Source organism: Phacochoerus africanus, chromosome 15, assembly GCF_016906955.1.
Source record: "Phacochoerus africanus isolate WHEZ1 chromosome 15, ROS_Pafr_v1, whole genome shotgun sequence".
NCBI classification, from domain to species: domain Eukaryota; kingdom Metazoa; phylum Chordata; class Mammalia; order Artiodactyla; family Suidae; genus Phacochoerus; species Phacochoerus africanus.
This window is the reverse complement of record NC_062558.1, coordinates 123,166,329-123,184,523: the sequence shown is the minus strand read 5'-3', so window position 1 is coordinate 123,184,523 and position 18,195 is coordinate 123,166,329. Positions and strand designations below refer to the sequence as shown.

The 18,195-nt window shown below is 40.2% G+C and overlaps 1 protein-coding gene across 5 annotated transcripts in view; it reads right to left on the bottom strand.

Moving 5' to 3' along the window:
* Positions 1–18,195, bottom strand: part of VTI1A (vesicle transport through interaction with t-SNAREs 1A) — a 366,600-nt gene that overhangs the window by 345,303 nt on the left and 3,102 nt on the right. For all 5 annotated transcript variants that reach the window (XM_047760686.1, XM_047760689.1, XM_047760688.1 and 2 more), the window contains exons 2-3: positions 10,324–10,382; positions 5,118–5,228 (exon numbers count right to left, since the gene is read on the bottom strand). In XM_047760686.1, the coding sequence (XP_047616642.1) occupies positions 5,118–5,228; positions 10,324–10,382 (170 nt within the window). The remainder of the gene's footprint in view (positions 1–5,117; positions 5,229–10,323; positions 10,383–18,195) is intronic.

Sequence of the window (18,195 nt, the reverse complement as noted above, 5' to 3'; positions counted from 1 at the left end):
CTTAAATACATGAATTCTAATTGGTTTTTTTTTGGGGGGGGGGTGCCTGCAGCATATGTTCCTGGGACAGGGATTGAAACTGTGCTTCCCCTGAGCCATACCAGTGGCAACACTGGCTCCTTAACTCACTAGGCCACCAGGGAGCTCCCTGAATTCTAAATTTTTTAAAGGTTGTTTTCAAATATATAAAGAAGCTATTACGGAAACATGAAGTTGGGGGCAGGGAACAGCAAAGGATTGTGGAGAAAGCCTTAGACTATGTGTTTAGGTTATATGACTCTGGTCCTGACTCTAAACAGCAGTGTGATTTTAAGGTAAGACCTTTGGTTCCCCGGTTCCCCATTTCCTCATCTGAAAAATAAGGTAGGTGATCTGAACTTCTCTGGACCTGATATTTCTATTACTGTGAGACTATAAGAATCCAAAATGAACAATATGAGACTACAAGAGGCCCAAAATCAAGAAGAATGGAATTAGGCAAAGTGAACAGAATCATCAGGGGTAGCAACAGTATAAAAGGAACATAATCTTTTCCCTTTCCACAACTATGACTACAAACTACAGCCTAAATTTTCAAATCTTTTACATAGGTATTTAGCTACAAATTAAATTCCATGACAAGTACTATAAAGAGTAGACTACTATTTTTTCATTCTCAAATGTATATAATGATCCAATAAGGATTAATAAACATGAAACTATATTGAACTCTCATGTCAGTAATGACAGTAATTAATACAGAACCAACTCCCCCCGCCAAAAAAAACCCTTTAAACAATGGACAAAATGTGTGAAGCAATCCTTCCTAAAAACTGGACAACAGGCAGTGCAGGGCTGAAATCCTGTGACAAGAGAAATCCTTGGAATGAGCCGTATACCAGCCGTGGCTCTCAGCCTGTAGGCATTGTCCAGATTACCACACAGGGGGTGGAGCCCCAAGGGAGCACAGCATGTCCCTGAACTTAGGAGGCAGACACTGGAGGTGGGGGCTGCTGAGATGGATGAAATGGAGCCAGGGTAATGGGGAGAAGGAAGCCACACAGAGAAGGAGCTCCAGAAATCTATTAAGAGGTCCCGTTAAGTCTCTGGCTGAAAGTGACTTGCATATGCAGAGGGAAGAGGCCACTTGGAAGACGCATACTGGGGAGCCAGGGATGGAATGGAGATTCTAAAATTCAACCTGAAGCACACAGATAGAATTCCCACCAAACAGAGGGCAGAACATTCACTGAATATTCCAGTTATTCAAATGGAATCCAGGAAAGGCCATACCGCCAAAGTCAGGCTACTCTAGACATGTCCTAACCAAGTTAACAATGAGCCTTAAAAGGATCTGCTAGCAAATTTTCTGCCTGCCCCAATAAAGCTCAACATTCTCTTAGACATGTATTGTCAACAGGGGTGATAATCAAGCCCACAGAGGCAAAAATTTGTTGTTGGGAGGATGAAGAATCTTATATGTTGCAAAGATGCATGGCCTTCCAAAGGGCTTAAGTACAATTTGTACAGATACAAACCATATTTGTGGGGGAGTTCCTGTTGTGGCACAGTGGAAATGAATCCGAGTAGTATCCAGGAGGATGTTGGTTCGATCCCTGGCCCCGCTCAGTGGGTTGGGGCTCCGGTGTTGCCGTGAGCTGTGGCGTAAGTCACAGACGTGGCTCGGATCCTGAGTTGCTGTGGCTGTTGCATAGGCCTGCAGATGCAGCTCTGATTCGACCCCTAGCTGGGGGACTTCCATATGCCTCGGATGTGGTCCTACAAAGCAAAAAAAAAAAAAAAAAAAAAAAAAAAAAACCAAGAAAGGTATATTTGGGTATTAGCATTTCCTGGGGGAGAGAGGAGCAATTAGGAAAAAGAAAAAAAGGTCTAAAAAAGTTCCTTAGTGGGGTACCAATGGCAAAAAGACTGAGATGCACTGCTCCAAAGGAAACTGACAAAATCTCGGCTTTTAACGATGTAGGATCCACAACATCAAATATATGCTAATAAAATTTCTAGACATGTAAAGAAGCAATGGAACAGAATAGAAAGCCTAGAAGTTGACCTGAATTTTATTCGGTTCCCACAGAGCTCTGTAGGATTTTGCAGAAGAGGGTGACATTCAGATCAGTGTGTTAGATAATTCTAGAGCGGTGTGGAGAGGGGTTTACGGTGGGAGAAGAACGGAAGGAGGCTCCTACAATCATCTAGACAGAGAAACATGAAGGCTTAATTAATCCATTAACTTTAATTAGAACTGTCTAAGTATACATTTGAGTTGTCCAGTTCTTAAATCAATCCAAATTTTCTCATGTTGTCTCATATTCTTGCTGCAAGAAACTGCCTTTCACAAAGCATTTAGAGAAAGTTTTATCTAGTATAGAGCATAGAAGCAAGGTGGTTACATTTCTTTTCTGAATGTAGGCCTGTCATGGATTCCAATTTTCCTTTTTAATTAATAGGACACAACTTAAAAGATAAATGCATGAGTCACTGGATAGCCCATCTCAGCTTCTCAGGAAGAAAAAAAAAATTATAATATAAAATAAATACGCAGGAGTTCCTGTTGTGGCTTAGCAGGTAAAGAACCTGACTAGTATCCATGAGGATGTGGGTTCGATCCCTGGCCTTGCTCAGTGGGTTAAGGATCCAGTGTTGCATACAAGATACAGCATAGGTCACAGATGCGGCATGGCTGTGGAGAAGACTAGCGCTGCAGCTCCTATTCGACCCCTAGCCTGAGAACTTCATATGCCACAGTTGTGGCCCTAAAAAATAAAATAATAAAATAAAATAAATACACAAAATGACAAATCACCCTATTCCCAGACTCTGGGTAGAATTTCTAGGAGATTCAGTACATTGACCTTGTGGTGGGAAGTTTAGGAGATGTAGCCTCCAAAGGTAAAACACCTAAGGAAGGAACAGAGGCAAAAAGACCTGTATAAATTCTTGACTTTCTTTATGAATTTGGACCCCCGGGTCAGAAATACAGTTGATTTCCATGCCAACACACCTGACTCCTGTCACTCACAGGTAAAACTTTTTTAAGGTTTTAATTGCAGTAAAATACACATAATATATAATTGACCATCTTAACCAATTTTAAGTGTAGAGTTCAATAGAGTTAAAAATATTCACATTGCTGGAGTTCCCGTGGTGGCGCAGTGGTTAACGAATCCAACTAGGAACCATGAGGTTGCAGGTTCAGTCCCTGCCCTTGCTCAGTGGGTTAACAATCTGGCGTTGCCGTGAGCTGTGGTGTAGGTTGCAGACGGGGCTCGGATCCCGTGTTGCCATGGCTCTGGCGTAGGCCAGCAGCTACAGCTCCAATTTGACCCCTAGACTGGGAACCTCCATGTGCCACGGGAGTGGCCCAAGAAATAGCAAAAAGACAAAAAAAAAAAAATTCACATTGCTGAGCAACCACTCTCTACACTTTTCATCTTGCAAAACTGAAATTCTGTACCCATTTAACAGTAGCTCCCTCCAGCCCTTGGCAACCACCAATCCACTTTCTATAAATGTAACTACTTTAGGTACATTATACAAACAGAAACATGGCATGTGTCTCTTGTGATTGGCTTATTTCATTTAGCATAGTGTTCTAAAAGTTCATCCATGTCATAGCATGTGTCAGAATTCCCTCGTTTTTAAGGCTATATAATATTCCACCATACACACACACCGCATTTTATCTGATCATCTGTTGATGGACACTTGGGTTGTTTCCATCTTTTAGTAGAGCAAATAATGCTGCCACAATCATGGGTATATAAATCTCTCTTCAAGATCAAGGCTTTCAATTCTCTTGGGTATATATCCAGAAGCGGAATTGCTCACCTGTATCTTTTCTTCCTTTTTTTTTTAATTCAGTGAATTTTAATATGTTTATAGGTACCACCATCCCATCCTAAAATCCCACCCCCCCAACCTGTCTCCTTGGGTAACCATGTTTTTCAAAGTCCGTGAGTCAGTTTCTGTTCTGTAAATTTTTTTATATTCCACATATAAGTGATAGCATATAATGTTTGTGTCTCATTGTCTGATTAACGTCACTTAGCATGATAATTTCTAAGTCCATCCATGTTGCTACAGTGCCATTATTTCATTCCTTTTAATGGCTGAGTATTATGACCTGTATCTTTCCTACTCCTATTACTTTCTAATTATTAACGATGTTAACATCATATTTTTACATTTATATTCTGAAATTTGTATGAAGTGGGTGGAGTTGAGAGTCAGATATAGAGGAAGAGAAAGCAAAGTGGCTTCAGGAGACAACTGATACAAAGGGATCCCTTATATGAGTTATTGAGTTCCTTTTGTCTTTTGGCAGGGAGGAGTGTAATTTTATCTTTTTAAGACTCTAAAAATAAAGGCTGTGGAGCTTATCCCAGAAAAAAAAAATACCATTAGAAACATACACCCAAAAATACTGATATAGGGGAGTTCCCATTGTGGCTCAGTAGTTAACGAACCCAACTAGCATCCATGAGGATGCAGGTTCAATCCCTGGCCTCGCTCAGCGGGTTAAGGATCCAGCATTGCCGTGAGCTGTGGTGTAGGCCGCAGGCACAGCTCCAACCCCACATTGCTGTGGCTCTGGCATAGACTGGAGGCTACAGCTCTGATTCAACCCCTAGCCTGGGAACCTCCATATGCCGCAGGTGTGGCCCTAAAAAGGCCAAATAATAATAATAATAATAAATATATATATATATATATACATAAATAATTTCAGGATATTCACAAGCCTTTGAAGTCCATCCATAAACACTGCATCTTAAAGGTTGCAAACTCTGAAAGGCCCAAAATTGGATTTTAAAATTCTAATAAATGCTGAATACCAATAAAGACTGTCCAGACTAAAAAAAAATCCACGGGATTTGAATCTTTTTTGTAAGTCATGAATTCAACATACCCTCAAGTCCACTATTAGCACCTCTATAAGCATTTTTAGATCCCAAGTCATTGTTAGCTGTTGCTTGTCTTGGGCACAAGCCCCTAAAGACAGTGCACTTACTGCTGACTGACTGAGGCTTGGGGTGGGGGTGGGGGGGTACATTTTAAAAAAATAGGGGAAACTTGGTGTAAAGACTGGTAGGTATAACAAAGGATGGAATCTGACTCACAAAATCTGTCTCAAGTTTTCCCATTTCTTGCTTGTAGCTTCTCATTCTGTTGCTGTACATTCCTCGACTTTGGGGTGGAATCTCTCGGACTTCCAGGTCCATCTGTTCCAACTGGAAGGATGAGAGAAAAACATGATTGTTTTAAACCGTATGCTTACTCTTCATGTGACCAGACATTCAGCACCGAGAGGACTGAATTCCAATTCCATTTTCGCATTTCACAACTTGAGGAACCAGGCCCAGGGAGCCACCTGCCTGTGGTCAGATGAGCACTAGGGCTACTTCTGTGCTCAATTTTTGTTAAGGTCAACAAACAGGTACTGAGGGCTTGCCAAGTGACACATAGAGTGCCAAACTGCTTACTTTGTCAAGAATTTTTTTTAAAGACAAAGGCATCAGTCCAAATGTCCTCAATAATAATGATTTTACAATCCATGGAGTATCCTACCATTCAACCCAACCTGGTCTGGTCCTCTGACCCCCGAACCATCAGAACTATGAAAAGATAAACCACATCGTTATTTCCACTATTAGTCTCCCAGCCCAGCCTAAGTCATCTGGTGAAAGTTCTCCTGGAAAGTCTCTTCTGATTGGTAAAATCCCATGCCAATTGATCTGTGATCTTGGCCTTAGGCTTATACTTTATAAACATGTCGCTAGGGCATTAAATGGATACAGTAGCATGTTAAATTACACAAGCTCACTGAAATCCCAGCGAGGCACTTTCTAACACTGTCATGACATAACACTTTGGAAACAACACGAGCAACACATGAGCAAAACCCGGAGGCCATACAGAAGGAGTATGATGGTGAAGAACCGAGGCTTTCAAGTCAGATGCCTGGGTTCAGAGCGTAGGCTCCTCTGCTTACTAGTCACTCAATTTATTTTATTTTACTTTATAATGATTTTTATTGTTTCCACACAATTATGAACAGGTTTCTTAACTTTTCCCATTTCTAAAAATAGTATGTCTTTTGTAGGGCAGCTGTAAAGAGTAAACAGGGTAATTCCCATAATGGGCTTAGAACAGTGCCTCTTACTTGGTAATCACTAGATTAATGCTAACAACGGTAGTCATAATTACTAATGATCAAGAAGAAATACAGCAAGTATGACCCAAGATATCACAGGTCGTTTAACAAATAAAAACCAACAACTACAGATTGGCTCAGGCCATGTCTAATAAACCCACATCCAAAACTGTTGCCATATATTTTGCTTTTTCAAGCATTCTCAAATTATTGCCATGAACACTCTGCTTAGCACTAATAAAAGTTATTTATCTAATGTTAGGGTCTGAGTAACAATAGTAGAACTCAGATAAACCAGAAAACTATGGTTCAATTCACAAACTTTAATTTTTATAATGAAAAAAAGTGACAGTTTTAACTAGCCTTGATGTAAAGCAGTAACCATTTAAATTACTGACGTGTCTCTGGAGTTCCCATTGTGGCTCAGTGGTTAATGAATCCGACTAGGAGCCATGAGGTTGCGGGTTCGACCCCTGGCCTTGCTCAGTGGGTTAAGGATCCGGCATTGCCGTGAGCTGTGGTGTAGGTCGCAGACGCGGCTTAGATCCCACATTGCTGTGGGCTCTGGTGTAGGCTGGGGGCTACAGCTCTGATTAGACCCCCAAACTGACATGTCTCAACATAAACGTGATACCCCAATAAATTTGTGATTCAGCAAGGCAATTGTTTAAAGCACTTCTCCAAAATTATCATTTAGTACTTAGTTCTAATAAGGTTGAGTAGAATCATGCAGACAAATAACTGCAAAGTACATGTAAGTGAAAATCTGAGTGTTAACTACATTTCTGTTTCAGGCATTTTACAAGGACACTTAAAACTAACCAAAAGCAGGTAAGAAGAAAAAGAAGAAAGAGACAACAAACACTTTAAATGAAACCAGAGGAGTTCCCGTCGTGGCACAGTGGTTAACGAATCCGACTAGGAACCATGAGGTTGCGGGTTCGGTCCCTGCCCTTGCTCAGTGGGTTAATGATCCGGCGTTGCCGTGAGCTGTGGTGTAGGTTGCAGATGCGGCTCGGATCCCGAGTTGCTGTGGCCCTGGCGTAGGCCAGCAGCTACAGCTCTGATTAGACCCCTAGCCTGGGAACCTCCATATGCCGCAGGAGCGGCCCAAGAAATAGCAAAAAGACAAAAAAATAATAATAATAATAAAATAAATAAATAAAAATAAATGAAACCAGAAATAAGGCTAGGATGTTTTGGTTCCATATTGTCACAACATTCACATGGCCAACGTCAAGTGGAAGACGGGCAGTGTCTAAGGGATTAATACAAATTGTTCAGCAGAAATACAACTAATCCTAGTAAGTAAAATCATAATGAAGTTTTTTCTCCCAGGGTCCACATCAAAAGGACAGTACCTAATGTAATGATCAGTGTCCTTAACGAGGATGTCATCAAAATTAAGTAAATCAGCTGCCTCGTCATTTTAAACAAAACGAAACACACATCTAAGACAAAACTCCTCACGTTAGTAACAACTGGAGGTGACTACAAGCGCCATGAGGATATAACTAGGTTTTATACTTCTTGGTACAGTAACACCTTGGTTATCCAGAAACCAGCTTCCTAACATCATAAAGTAAATCAATGTCCCCAAAAGAAGGCAACCAAAGAGCCAAAACACAGATTTTGCTGGGAAAACAACAACAACAACCCCCAAAAACCCTGCAATTGAAAACTCAACAATATAAGAAGATATTCAAGGTCCAAAAAATTGATGGGATATATTTATGGTAAGCCTGCCAACCAGAAGGAAGAGATGCCCTGAGTGGCAGCTATGGTGTATAAAAGACCAGTCTTTTCACTTGAAGGCCAGGAAGCATGAGAGAAACAGTTGATTATCAAAAGGAAAGAAAGGAAAGAGAAAACTATTGGAAGCAGGGGGGAGAACTTTCAAAAGGGAGGTAAACATGAGAAGTTGGGGAGTTAGGAGCGAAGCTGCCTCTGTGTAGACAGTGCCGTGGGAAGGAGACCTTACAGGGTGAGGGGAGCATCAGCGTTCTGACAGCTAGAGAAGAACCAGAGACAGGAAGAGTAGTGGGTCAGCACCTTGCTGCCTGAGCACGCGAAGACACAAAGGAAATGTGTGCAGTATAAGGAAGAGCAACACCCAACTATTTCTTCAGACCCACCCTGGGAGCAGCAGCCCCCCGGGTAAGGTCCTGTTAACAAACGTTACTCAGGCAAACAAGCTGAGGACATGCTGCCCCTCATAGTGCACCTCTTATCCTACTTAAGGGTCTAAGAAAGATTTATATAAAAACAGTTACAGAAAAGACCTGGCCTCCAATTCTGCTTAAGCTATAGTTTCCCAAACTAATCTGAATAGGCAGTACCAGTCAAGAGAAACCACTTTGGGAAACTGCTCTAAGTATATCAGTTAGTTCGAAGGGAACACCAAGTAGTAGTACCTGTCAGTATTTAGAAAAGCAGCACACTCATTTAGGACCACAAGGCAGTAACAAAGTGAATCATACTTGCAATACCTGGCTTTAAAGCCAAAACCTAGGGAGTTCCCATTGCTGTGAGCTGTGGTGTAGGTCGCAGACATGGCTCAGATCTGGCATTGCTGTGATGAGACCCCTAGCCTGGAAACCTCCATGTGCCGCAGGTGCAGCTCAAAAAAAAAAAAAAAAGCCAAAAAATAAAACCAAAAAACTAGGACACAATACTTTTTGATATTTTTTGCTCCTTGACTTGTAAATTTATTTGTAGCAAAAATTACTGGATGAGCTAGAGCTCTAGGCTTAGCATACCTAAGTACAAATCCTTATTTCACCACTTACTGACAAGTTACTTAACCTTTCTAAGCCTCAGTTTCGCCATCCACAAAATGCGGGTAATGATGGTATTGAGTATCACTCCTCTATGCGCCTCTCAGGCCTCTACTTGTCCTGCTGGGCATGTCAAGAATGCAGAGCCCTGACCACTCTTTTCCCAGGCAGGGAGCCATTGTGGGGTAGGAAATAAGATGCCTCTTGGGGACAAAGAAAAGGCTTACTTACTGCTAGAAAGCAGTATATTTGCCTGGCTCCACATTACTGTCCTCTCAGATAATGGGCTGTAAGTGTTGGCATTCTCCTAGGCAAACCTGTGTCAGCCCCATGGGAACTGGGGCTCTGAGAACTGGCACAAGCCTGCAGAAACTTGGGCAGCTGCTTTTGCTGTAATAAAAGCCTTTTGTCTCTGACCTAGGAGTCTCTCATCTTCCATCAGCATCCATGAAACTGTGGCAAGCTCACCTGTGAGTGAGCAAACAGAGGCAAATCTCCATTTTCAACAGTTTTTGACAATAGTACCTGTCTCACTTGGTTTTTAATTTTGTGAAAATCAGATACTATAAGGCAAGTAATATGCTTAACCCACTGTCTGATACCCAGTATGCCTTTAACAAGTGTTAGCTACTTATCGCTATCACAAAAAGTATTATGAAGGAGTAAAAATTCAAGGTGGACATTTAATGAATCACTTTTATTAAGAAAAATAAAATCCCGAGCTCCTGTCGTGGTGCAGCAGAAATGAATCCAACTAGGAACCATGAGGTTTTGGGTTTAATCCCTGGCCTTGCTCAGTGGGTTAAGGATCCAGCATTGCCATGAGCTGTGGCTTAGGTCACAGACACGGCTCAGATCCTGTGTTGCTGTGACTGTGATGTAGGCTGGCAGCTGAAGCTCCGATTAGACCCCTAGTCTAGGAACCTCCATATGCCACAGGTGCGGCCCTAAAAAGACAAAAGGGAAAAAAAATAAAGAGAGAGAGAGAGAAGAAGAAAATTCCAAGAAGCTATTAATTATCTTCAATTTAAAAAGTGATGAGCATTTTTTCATATGCTTGTTGGCCATCTATGTATCTTCTTTGGAGAAATGTTTACTCAGGTCTGTTGCCCATTTTTCACTTGGGTTATTGGGTCTTTCTGGTCTTGAGTTGTATAAGTTGTTTGTGTATTTTAGAGATTAAGCCCTTGTCAGTTGCATCATTTGAAACTATTTTCTCCCATTCCATAGGTTGTAAATAAAAATCATTTAAAATAAATAGTGATGAATTCTGAATCATGAACTGCTAATCAATAATGTTTCCCATTTCTACAGTGTATAAATGAGGCTTAGAGGAAGGCATCAGATTTAATAGCTCTGGTTGTGTTTTAAGATATATGACCAAGTTGCACGTACCAGTTCTTTTGCTTCTTCAAGCTGTTTCTCCACATTCGCAACCATCTGCTTCTTCTCATCTGAAACAAACAACCATACCGAGGAATTGCTAAGGATATAAATAAATGTAATATTAATTATATAGCTTTTTTTTTCTTTCTGGTTAATCAGAGTAGAGAACTGCCATATCAGGCAAACGGCCACATCATTCTTTGGTGAGTTAGGAACTGATTCTAGGCTATTTGGAAGTACAGAATCCTATGGAGCACTGAATTATTAAGACTGCCATAACATTTTTTAAGAGAAATCAAAAATTATTTTGTTTTTAGAAGAGTCTGTATCAACAATAGCAGACTTGGTGGTGGCATGATGAATCTGCAAAGTCATGACTAACAAATTGGGAATAGTTGATTTATGAATACAATTGAAAAGTCGCATACAAAAACAAATTCCTAAAACTGGGCAAGATTTTATAACCCGCTAAAAAATTGTGCTTTCATTAAGAGTTGGGTGTAATGGAAGAAATATTTGATGTCAGAACTACTGATTCTAAACCCAAAGCCACTATCTACTCACTGCTTATGGGATACTGGATTAGAAAAAGAGCTTTTGTGTGTGTGTGTGTGTGTGTGTGAGACTCAGTCTATACTCTCTAAAGTGGTAATCTAAAATATTTATTGGAGAGTTCCCTGGTGACCTAGCAATTAAGGATCCTACATTGTCATTGACGTGGTGCAGGTTCGACCCCTGGCCTGGGAACTTCTGCATGCTGCTGGCACGGCCAAAAAATAAACAAATAAAAGGCTATTAAAAACTGAATACAGAATAATATAGGGGTGTGGGGAATGCTTATAATGTTAAACGGCAGCCCTAAAATACCTATGATTATTTTTTAGCTCAAATAAGCTGTGATGCAAGAGAAACTGCTTTTAATTCGGGAAGTGCTAAGTGTCTATATGTTTTTGTTTTTTTTTCAAACTACCACAATTAAGTTATAACCCAACTGCATTCCCTTTTCTGGGAGAGATATGTTTTAGCAGACAATTTCAGAAAAAATTTCCCTACCCCTATTCTAAATCAATCAGCCCATTTATTTAGAGATAACACCAAGTTCTGTGCTATCTAAATTTATTGAACATTTATAATTTTGTCTGCCTAACACCCTTCTCTTCTCACGCAATAACCCTCACTCTTTTGAGGCTCTCTTCTGCACCAAAGAGGTCAATGGGAGATGCTATTTCCTTCTATGACCCCACCTCTCTGATCACTGTGACTTGCCAAAGGATGGGCTTCTCTTCCTAGCTGGACTAATACTAACAGCTCAATCCCTCTGGCTGCATTGGTCCACAGGATGGGAGCAGGATGGGAATGTAAACTGGTACAACCACTATGAAGAACAGTATGGAGTTTACTTAAAAAACTAAATATAGGACTACTATATGATCCAGCAATCGCACTCCTGGGCATGTATCTTCAGAACATCATAATTCAAAAAAATACATGCACTCCAATGGTCACTGTAGCACTATTTACAATAGCCAAGACATGGAAGCAACCTAAATGACCATCAACAGAGGAATAGGTAAAGAATATATACAATGGAATACTAGTAAGCCATAAACAAGGATAAAGTAATGCAATTTGTAGCAACAGGGATAGACCTAGAGATTATCATACTAAGTGAAGTTAGACAAATATCATATGATATCTCTTAAATGTAGAATCTGATTTTAAAGTGATACATAAAAACTTACTTACAAAACAGAAATACACTTGCAAATTTCAAAATCAAACTTATGGTCACCAAAGGGGAAACATGGGGAGAGGGATAAATTAGTAGGAGTTTGGGATTAACATACACACACTACTATATATAAAATAGATAACTAACAAGGACCTATTGCATAGCACAGGGACCTCTCCTCAATATTCTGTAATAACCCAAATGGGGCAAGAATCTGAAAAAGAATGGATATATGTGTATATATATAACTGATTCACTTTGCTGTACACCTGAAACTGACACGACATTGTTGTAAGTCAATTATACTCCAATAAATTAAATTTAAAAAAAGATCCAAGCAGGCTAATCAAAGTCCTCAAGTAATAGGAAAGTCTTTTCCTCTTTTTTGACAGCGTTATAAGAACATGAGTCTATAAGCTGTTGGCATCCATTGTTCTAGTTACAAGGAGCAAGCCAGTTTGCAGTAGTTAACAATGAAGCCTATGTTTAGAAAGAAGCTAAGTAAAAATAAAAAATCATTATAAATATTAATAAAAAATTTTAAAAGCCCAAGTAGATAGATAGATAGATAATTATATAGATTTTGTTAGTTAATTAGTTTCTTGATCCAGGTAACTCAAGGTTTTACTTGACTTTACCATGGCTTTGGTTTCTTGAACCAACACATTTACTTTTCTCTATCTAAAGTTGACTTTTTATGACATAGAACCCAATGAATACCAACTGACTAAAAGACTAGAAGTCACGAAGCTTAAATGGGTACAACACCTGGCAGCTGACTAACTTTTCAGAAGGATAGTTAACACCATGTGGGGACTCTTGTATCATAAGGTATTATTTTACTAGAACAAAAATTAGGTCCTGATAACCTGCACCCCTTCCCTCTGATTCCTCCTGCCAAAAACTAGGGGGGTTAGCTGTCACATAAGGTGTTCTGTGTGTACTCTAAGTAGTTCTCCCTAAGAAAAATGCACATTTAGAATGAAAATTCAGTTTTATTTTCTCTCTTTGAAAAATTAAGCCTACATATAGCCAGATTAAAAATTGAGTATACGATCCCAAATTTATTTGCTTCTGGCACATGTCAACCCATCTAACTTTTCCACAATTTATAATAGAACCACACTGTATTTTTGCAATAGAGGAAAATATGAAATAAGACAAGCCCATCTTGGACCAAGAGCATTTACAAATTAGAAGGAATATCTTGGTTTTGGTTGTTGTTGTTTTTAAGACACTCAGCTGTTAAGAAAATCCATGCCATGGACCTCTAAGACAAACATGTACCAGTTTTTCTCATTACCAAATAAAACAAGGAAAGAAGCCTCCCTTGACCGGTATTCCCCTTTGCTATTAATCTCTCTCCTTCTAACCACAGTCACGGTTTCCTTCCTCATCTCCTCATTTCCTCCCTCTAATCTCACTCCCGTTCCCACTATTCCACTGAAATGACTCTCACTTACAAAGACTAATGGCCTTCCCTGTGCCCAAACTCATGGACACTCTTTGGCCGAATTTTTACTTAATCTTGTGGCATCTGACACTTGACTCCTCCCATCTTTTCAGTTTCTCCTTTCCTGGCTTCCAGGACACCCTGACTCTGTGATTCTCCTTAACACTTCTGCCTCAGTGTCCTCTACTGGGCATCCTCTTTCTCAGCCTATCCTTAACTGTCAGTGTTTTTCAAAGTTCAGTCCTTGCTTTTCTTCTCTTAGGACTAATGTCTACATCCCCGCACAATTTCATCCAATCCCATTTTTTTAACATATTTATGGTCCCAAACCTTTACTGCTAATCTTGATATATTTCCAGGACTTCAGACCTTTAATCTCAATACTTTTGCCCATCTCCACTGTGACTACTTGGCAAGCTGCTAGTCAAAACTCTCTTTAGAAGTCACTGCCTCTTTGACTCTTTTTCTAACCCAACAGAAGTTAACTACTCTCTCTTACAGAAACTGCCTAGAGTCCTTACCTAATCCTCATGATTTATCTTTCACTCTTACTGGTCTGATTTATCCTCTAGCTTGGAGCTCATGGCTTTTTTCCTTTCTCTTTCCTTTTTTTTTTTTTCTTTCTTTCTTTTCTTTTACTGGCTGCACCCACAGCATGTGGAAGTTCCCAGGCCAGGAACTGAACCTGTATCACAGCAGTAACTAGAACCAGAGCAATGAAAACACCCGATCCTTAACCCATTGAGCCATCAGGGAACTTCAGGAACCATGTCTTACGCCTAAAATTTAGCAGTGAGCCTGGTATATAATCAGTTCTTGAAAATGATGGTAAATTGAATAAATAATATAGATAAGTGCAGTAATTTACAAAAGAGGCTATGCTACCAACCACCCAGGTTTTCCTTTCTCCATGCCTGATTTAATCTTCCTAAAATGTGGCTCTGATTGAATCAATTGAGCCCAGAAGTATTTCTCCCTCCCTCCCTTCTTTTTTTTTCCTGCCCTAAGCCTTTGTTTGAGCTACCATTTAGGGTTGGTTGAATATAACAGAATTACAGGACTGATTCTGGCTAACTTAAGCCAAAAAGGTGAATTTTTTTTTTTTTTTTTAGAATAATATGGGTGGCTCATAGCATCAATGAAAAAAATGAGTTTCCAACCTCAGGGAGGACAGTATGCAGGGTGGCTCAGGGTCTCAAGGGAGCAGGAACTCACTGACATTCTCTGTAAAAGGGGAATCAAAATTCAAATTCCTTACAAAAATTCACTGAATGTCCTCACTTGGGTAAGGTGTTCACCTCTTGACCTGGACAGGGCATGGCAGTCTGTCAGGTCCACCAAGACTAGGTTTTGGTAGTTTCTCAATGGAAAGTTGAGGTGCTGCTATCAGAAGATAGTATGGAAGATTCTGGGCTGTCCAAAACAAGAGATGACCACTGCACCCCTTATGGCAACTCTTTTAATATACTCTTTTCCCATTTTTGTCTCCTAAATCCCAATATCTTCCAGGTGATCTTCTGGGACATGATGTTATCTCCTCTGAATTCCTAGACCTCTGTGTCCTGCTCTAGCATCCCCAATGGTCATTAGAAATTGGTTTTTGTAGTTTTTCCTTAAGCCTCATTTCCAGATCCTTGAAGGAAAGGACCGTTTTTGACACATCTTTGCCCTAATTCTGTATTTAGCACTAAAAGCTGTGCATGGTAGATGCTTACTAAGTGAATCAATTGTTCTTAGCTCAGCAACATATTTGTTATAGAGAAACTGAGAAAAAGAAAAGTTGCATCAGTGAGTACCGGGGTAAATCTTCCCACTTAGAATGGCAAGTCTCCCTTTATGAAGGAAATAATGTTAAAACAAGACCATTCTTGGAGTTCCCATTGTGGCTCATAGGGTTGAGAACCCGATTAGCATCCACGAGGATGTGGGTTCGACCCCTGGCCTCACTCAGTGGGTTAAGGATACGGCATTGCCGCAAGCTGTGGCACAGGTCATGGATGTGGCTCGGATCTGGTATTGCTGTGTCTGTGGTGTAGGCCGGCAGCTATGGCTCCAATTTGACCCCCGCCTGGGAACATCCACATGCTCTGGGTGTGGCCCTAAAAAGACAACAAACAAAAAACAAAATAAAGCCATTCTAGAATGATCCCTGTGATAAAGGACTAGAGTTAGAAATATCAATATGAACTCAATTTTAACTTACTATAATTACAGATGGTTTCGTATACAAATTTTTATCAATATGTGTATATACATGAGTTAACATACACCCATTTTCCTCACTCTGTCAGCTGGTAGAGTCCAGGACCAATAATTACCCCAGTAGCAATTACCACACTTAATGTCCAGATTTTGGTTTCTAAAACCATTTTTCAAAAAAAGGAAACTGGGCACCCTGGAGAAATGGCTGATGATTCTAGGACTGGTATAGAAAAAAATACAAGAAGATCCTGGAGTATCTTATCAGAAAGAAAGAAAGTGCTAAAAGCGGGGAGAGGGGGGGGAACAACCCACAATGATGGGGACATACCAAAAGGATACAAAAGCCAACTGAAAGGACTTCCAGTGGTTAAAGCTAGAGTAATCTAAGCAACATAACAGAGTAGTATTGGAATATAACACAAAGTATAAAATGAATATCATGAGCCCATGGATATAAATGACTAAGTCACTGGAGGAGCACAGACAAATCTATCCTGTATAGAAGAATTCCAAATAATTTACACAGACACTAAGCCTTCAATGAGGTACAGGAAGACCTCCTACTCCTTAAGTGTGGGCTATGCATATGCTTTCCCTCCAAATAGTATGGAAAAGGGGGAAAGCATAACTTTACAGTGAAGAAACCTGACAAATACTATCTTAAGCAGGTGATCAAACTTAACATCAGGAACGATAAGTTATCTTAGAGTGTCTACTTTTGATATGATGGGATGAAAATGTGCTCTACTTCTGTGATCTTCCTCTCAAAAACCTGTAACTCCAGTCTCATGAAAAAAAAAAAAATCAGTCAAATCCCAACTGAGGAACATTCTGCAGACTTTTCTGAATTCTCTTACGACAACCACCTTGCAAAGGCAAGAGAGAATGACAGAGCAGTGTTACGGCTTCTTCCATACATGGCCAAGTCTAGATGGTCTCCAAAAGCCTCCAAGGCTTGGCCTAATCAATCAGCCAGACTGGAGCATTTTCTTCCAGAAAGGACACCCTCTTGTCCCATCACTTCCACTTCTCTCCCCGACTCCCACCTTGACATCCTGAATCCAAAGTCCAATTCCAAGTTCATATCCTGAAGCCCCTAATCATCCTCCTCTAAAGGTAGGTGTTCATGAAGAGAGATTCTCCCAGCTCTAGCACAGAAAGGAACCAAGAATTGAGGTCCAAGTTGCCTTAAAGTAAAGCAGATTTAAGAGTCCCCTGTTAGCTCAGCAGGTTAAGAATCCAGTGTTGTCACTGCTGTGGCTCAGGTCACTACTGTGGTGTGAGTTCGACCCTTGGCCTGGGAAATACTGCATGCCATGGCCATGTCCTTCCCCACCACCAAAAAAAAAAAAAAAAAAAAGAGTTCTACTAATAACACAAAGTCTGAGGAGCTGAGTCCTGAATAGCCTACAAGCTGTTGTCTTCACCAGTAACAATAACATCACTAATAGTAAATTTCTCATGCACTTCCCTTGGGGGAAAGATTTTGTGCTGCTGTGCACTTTACGTGGTTTATTTCACTTGACTTTTTACAGCACTGTAAACTTGTACAATTTCCGCACCTGTAAAGTATCCCCTAGCACAGATTTTCTAGGTGGAGAGGCAGACTTAGAGAGGCCAGGCAATTTGCCTGAAACTGCATATCTAGTAAGTAGCAGATCTGGAATTCTAAACACATTTGATGTCATGTGTGAATTGTAACCAATCTGCCATAATGCATCTGCTGGTATTTTTGACTGTAACTACCAAATGATACACTTCACAACAGACCGTTTATCTCTCTGTAGATGGTGAGGTAAGTAACTACGTGCAAAAGAACATTTTGTTTAAGATCCTTCAGGAAGCCTGTGTGGAATCTCTGCACCTATAAAGTATCACCCCACTTAGGAGTCATCATCAGAGGAAAAGGAACTTCATAATTAGTAATAGTTATGGTTTCCACTCATCCATCTTCCTGACTTTACCACTGAATATAATCATCACAATCAAATTTCAAATACAGTGCCATAAGAATATTACTTAAGAGGGAGTGATCAACCTCATTAATCCAGTTACTAAAATTAGTTAAAACGCAAACATTTTAGTCTAAGAGCAAAGCATTTTTATTGTTTAAAACATGTCACAGGGAATTCCCTTTGTGGTGCAGTGGAAAACGAATTCAACTAGAATCCACGAGGATGCCGGTTCGATCCCTGGCCTTGCTCAGTGGGTTAGGGATCTGGCATTGCAGTGAGCTACTATGTAGGTCAAAGACATGGCTTGGATCCCACATGCTGTGGCTGTGTTGTAGGCTGGTAGCTGCAGCTCCAGTTCAACTCCTAGCCTGGGAACTTCCATATGCCTCGGTGCGGGCCTAAAAAGAAAAAACAAACAGACAAAAAAACATGTCAGAGTAATGAAATTACTTTGTTAAAGCTTTTAAAATAGTCAGTTCTTTTATATTTTCTTTGAAAGTAACACTTCAATAAATTGTGAATGAAAAACAGAGAGTGAA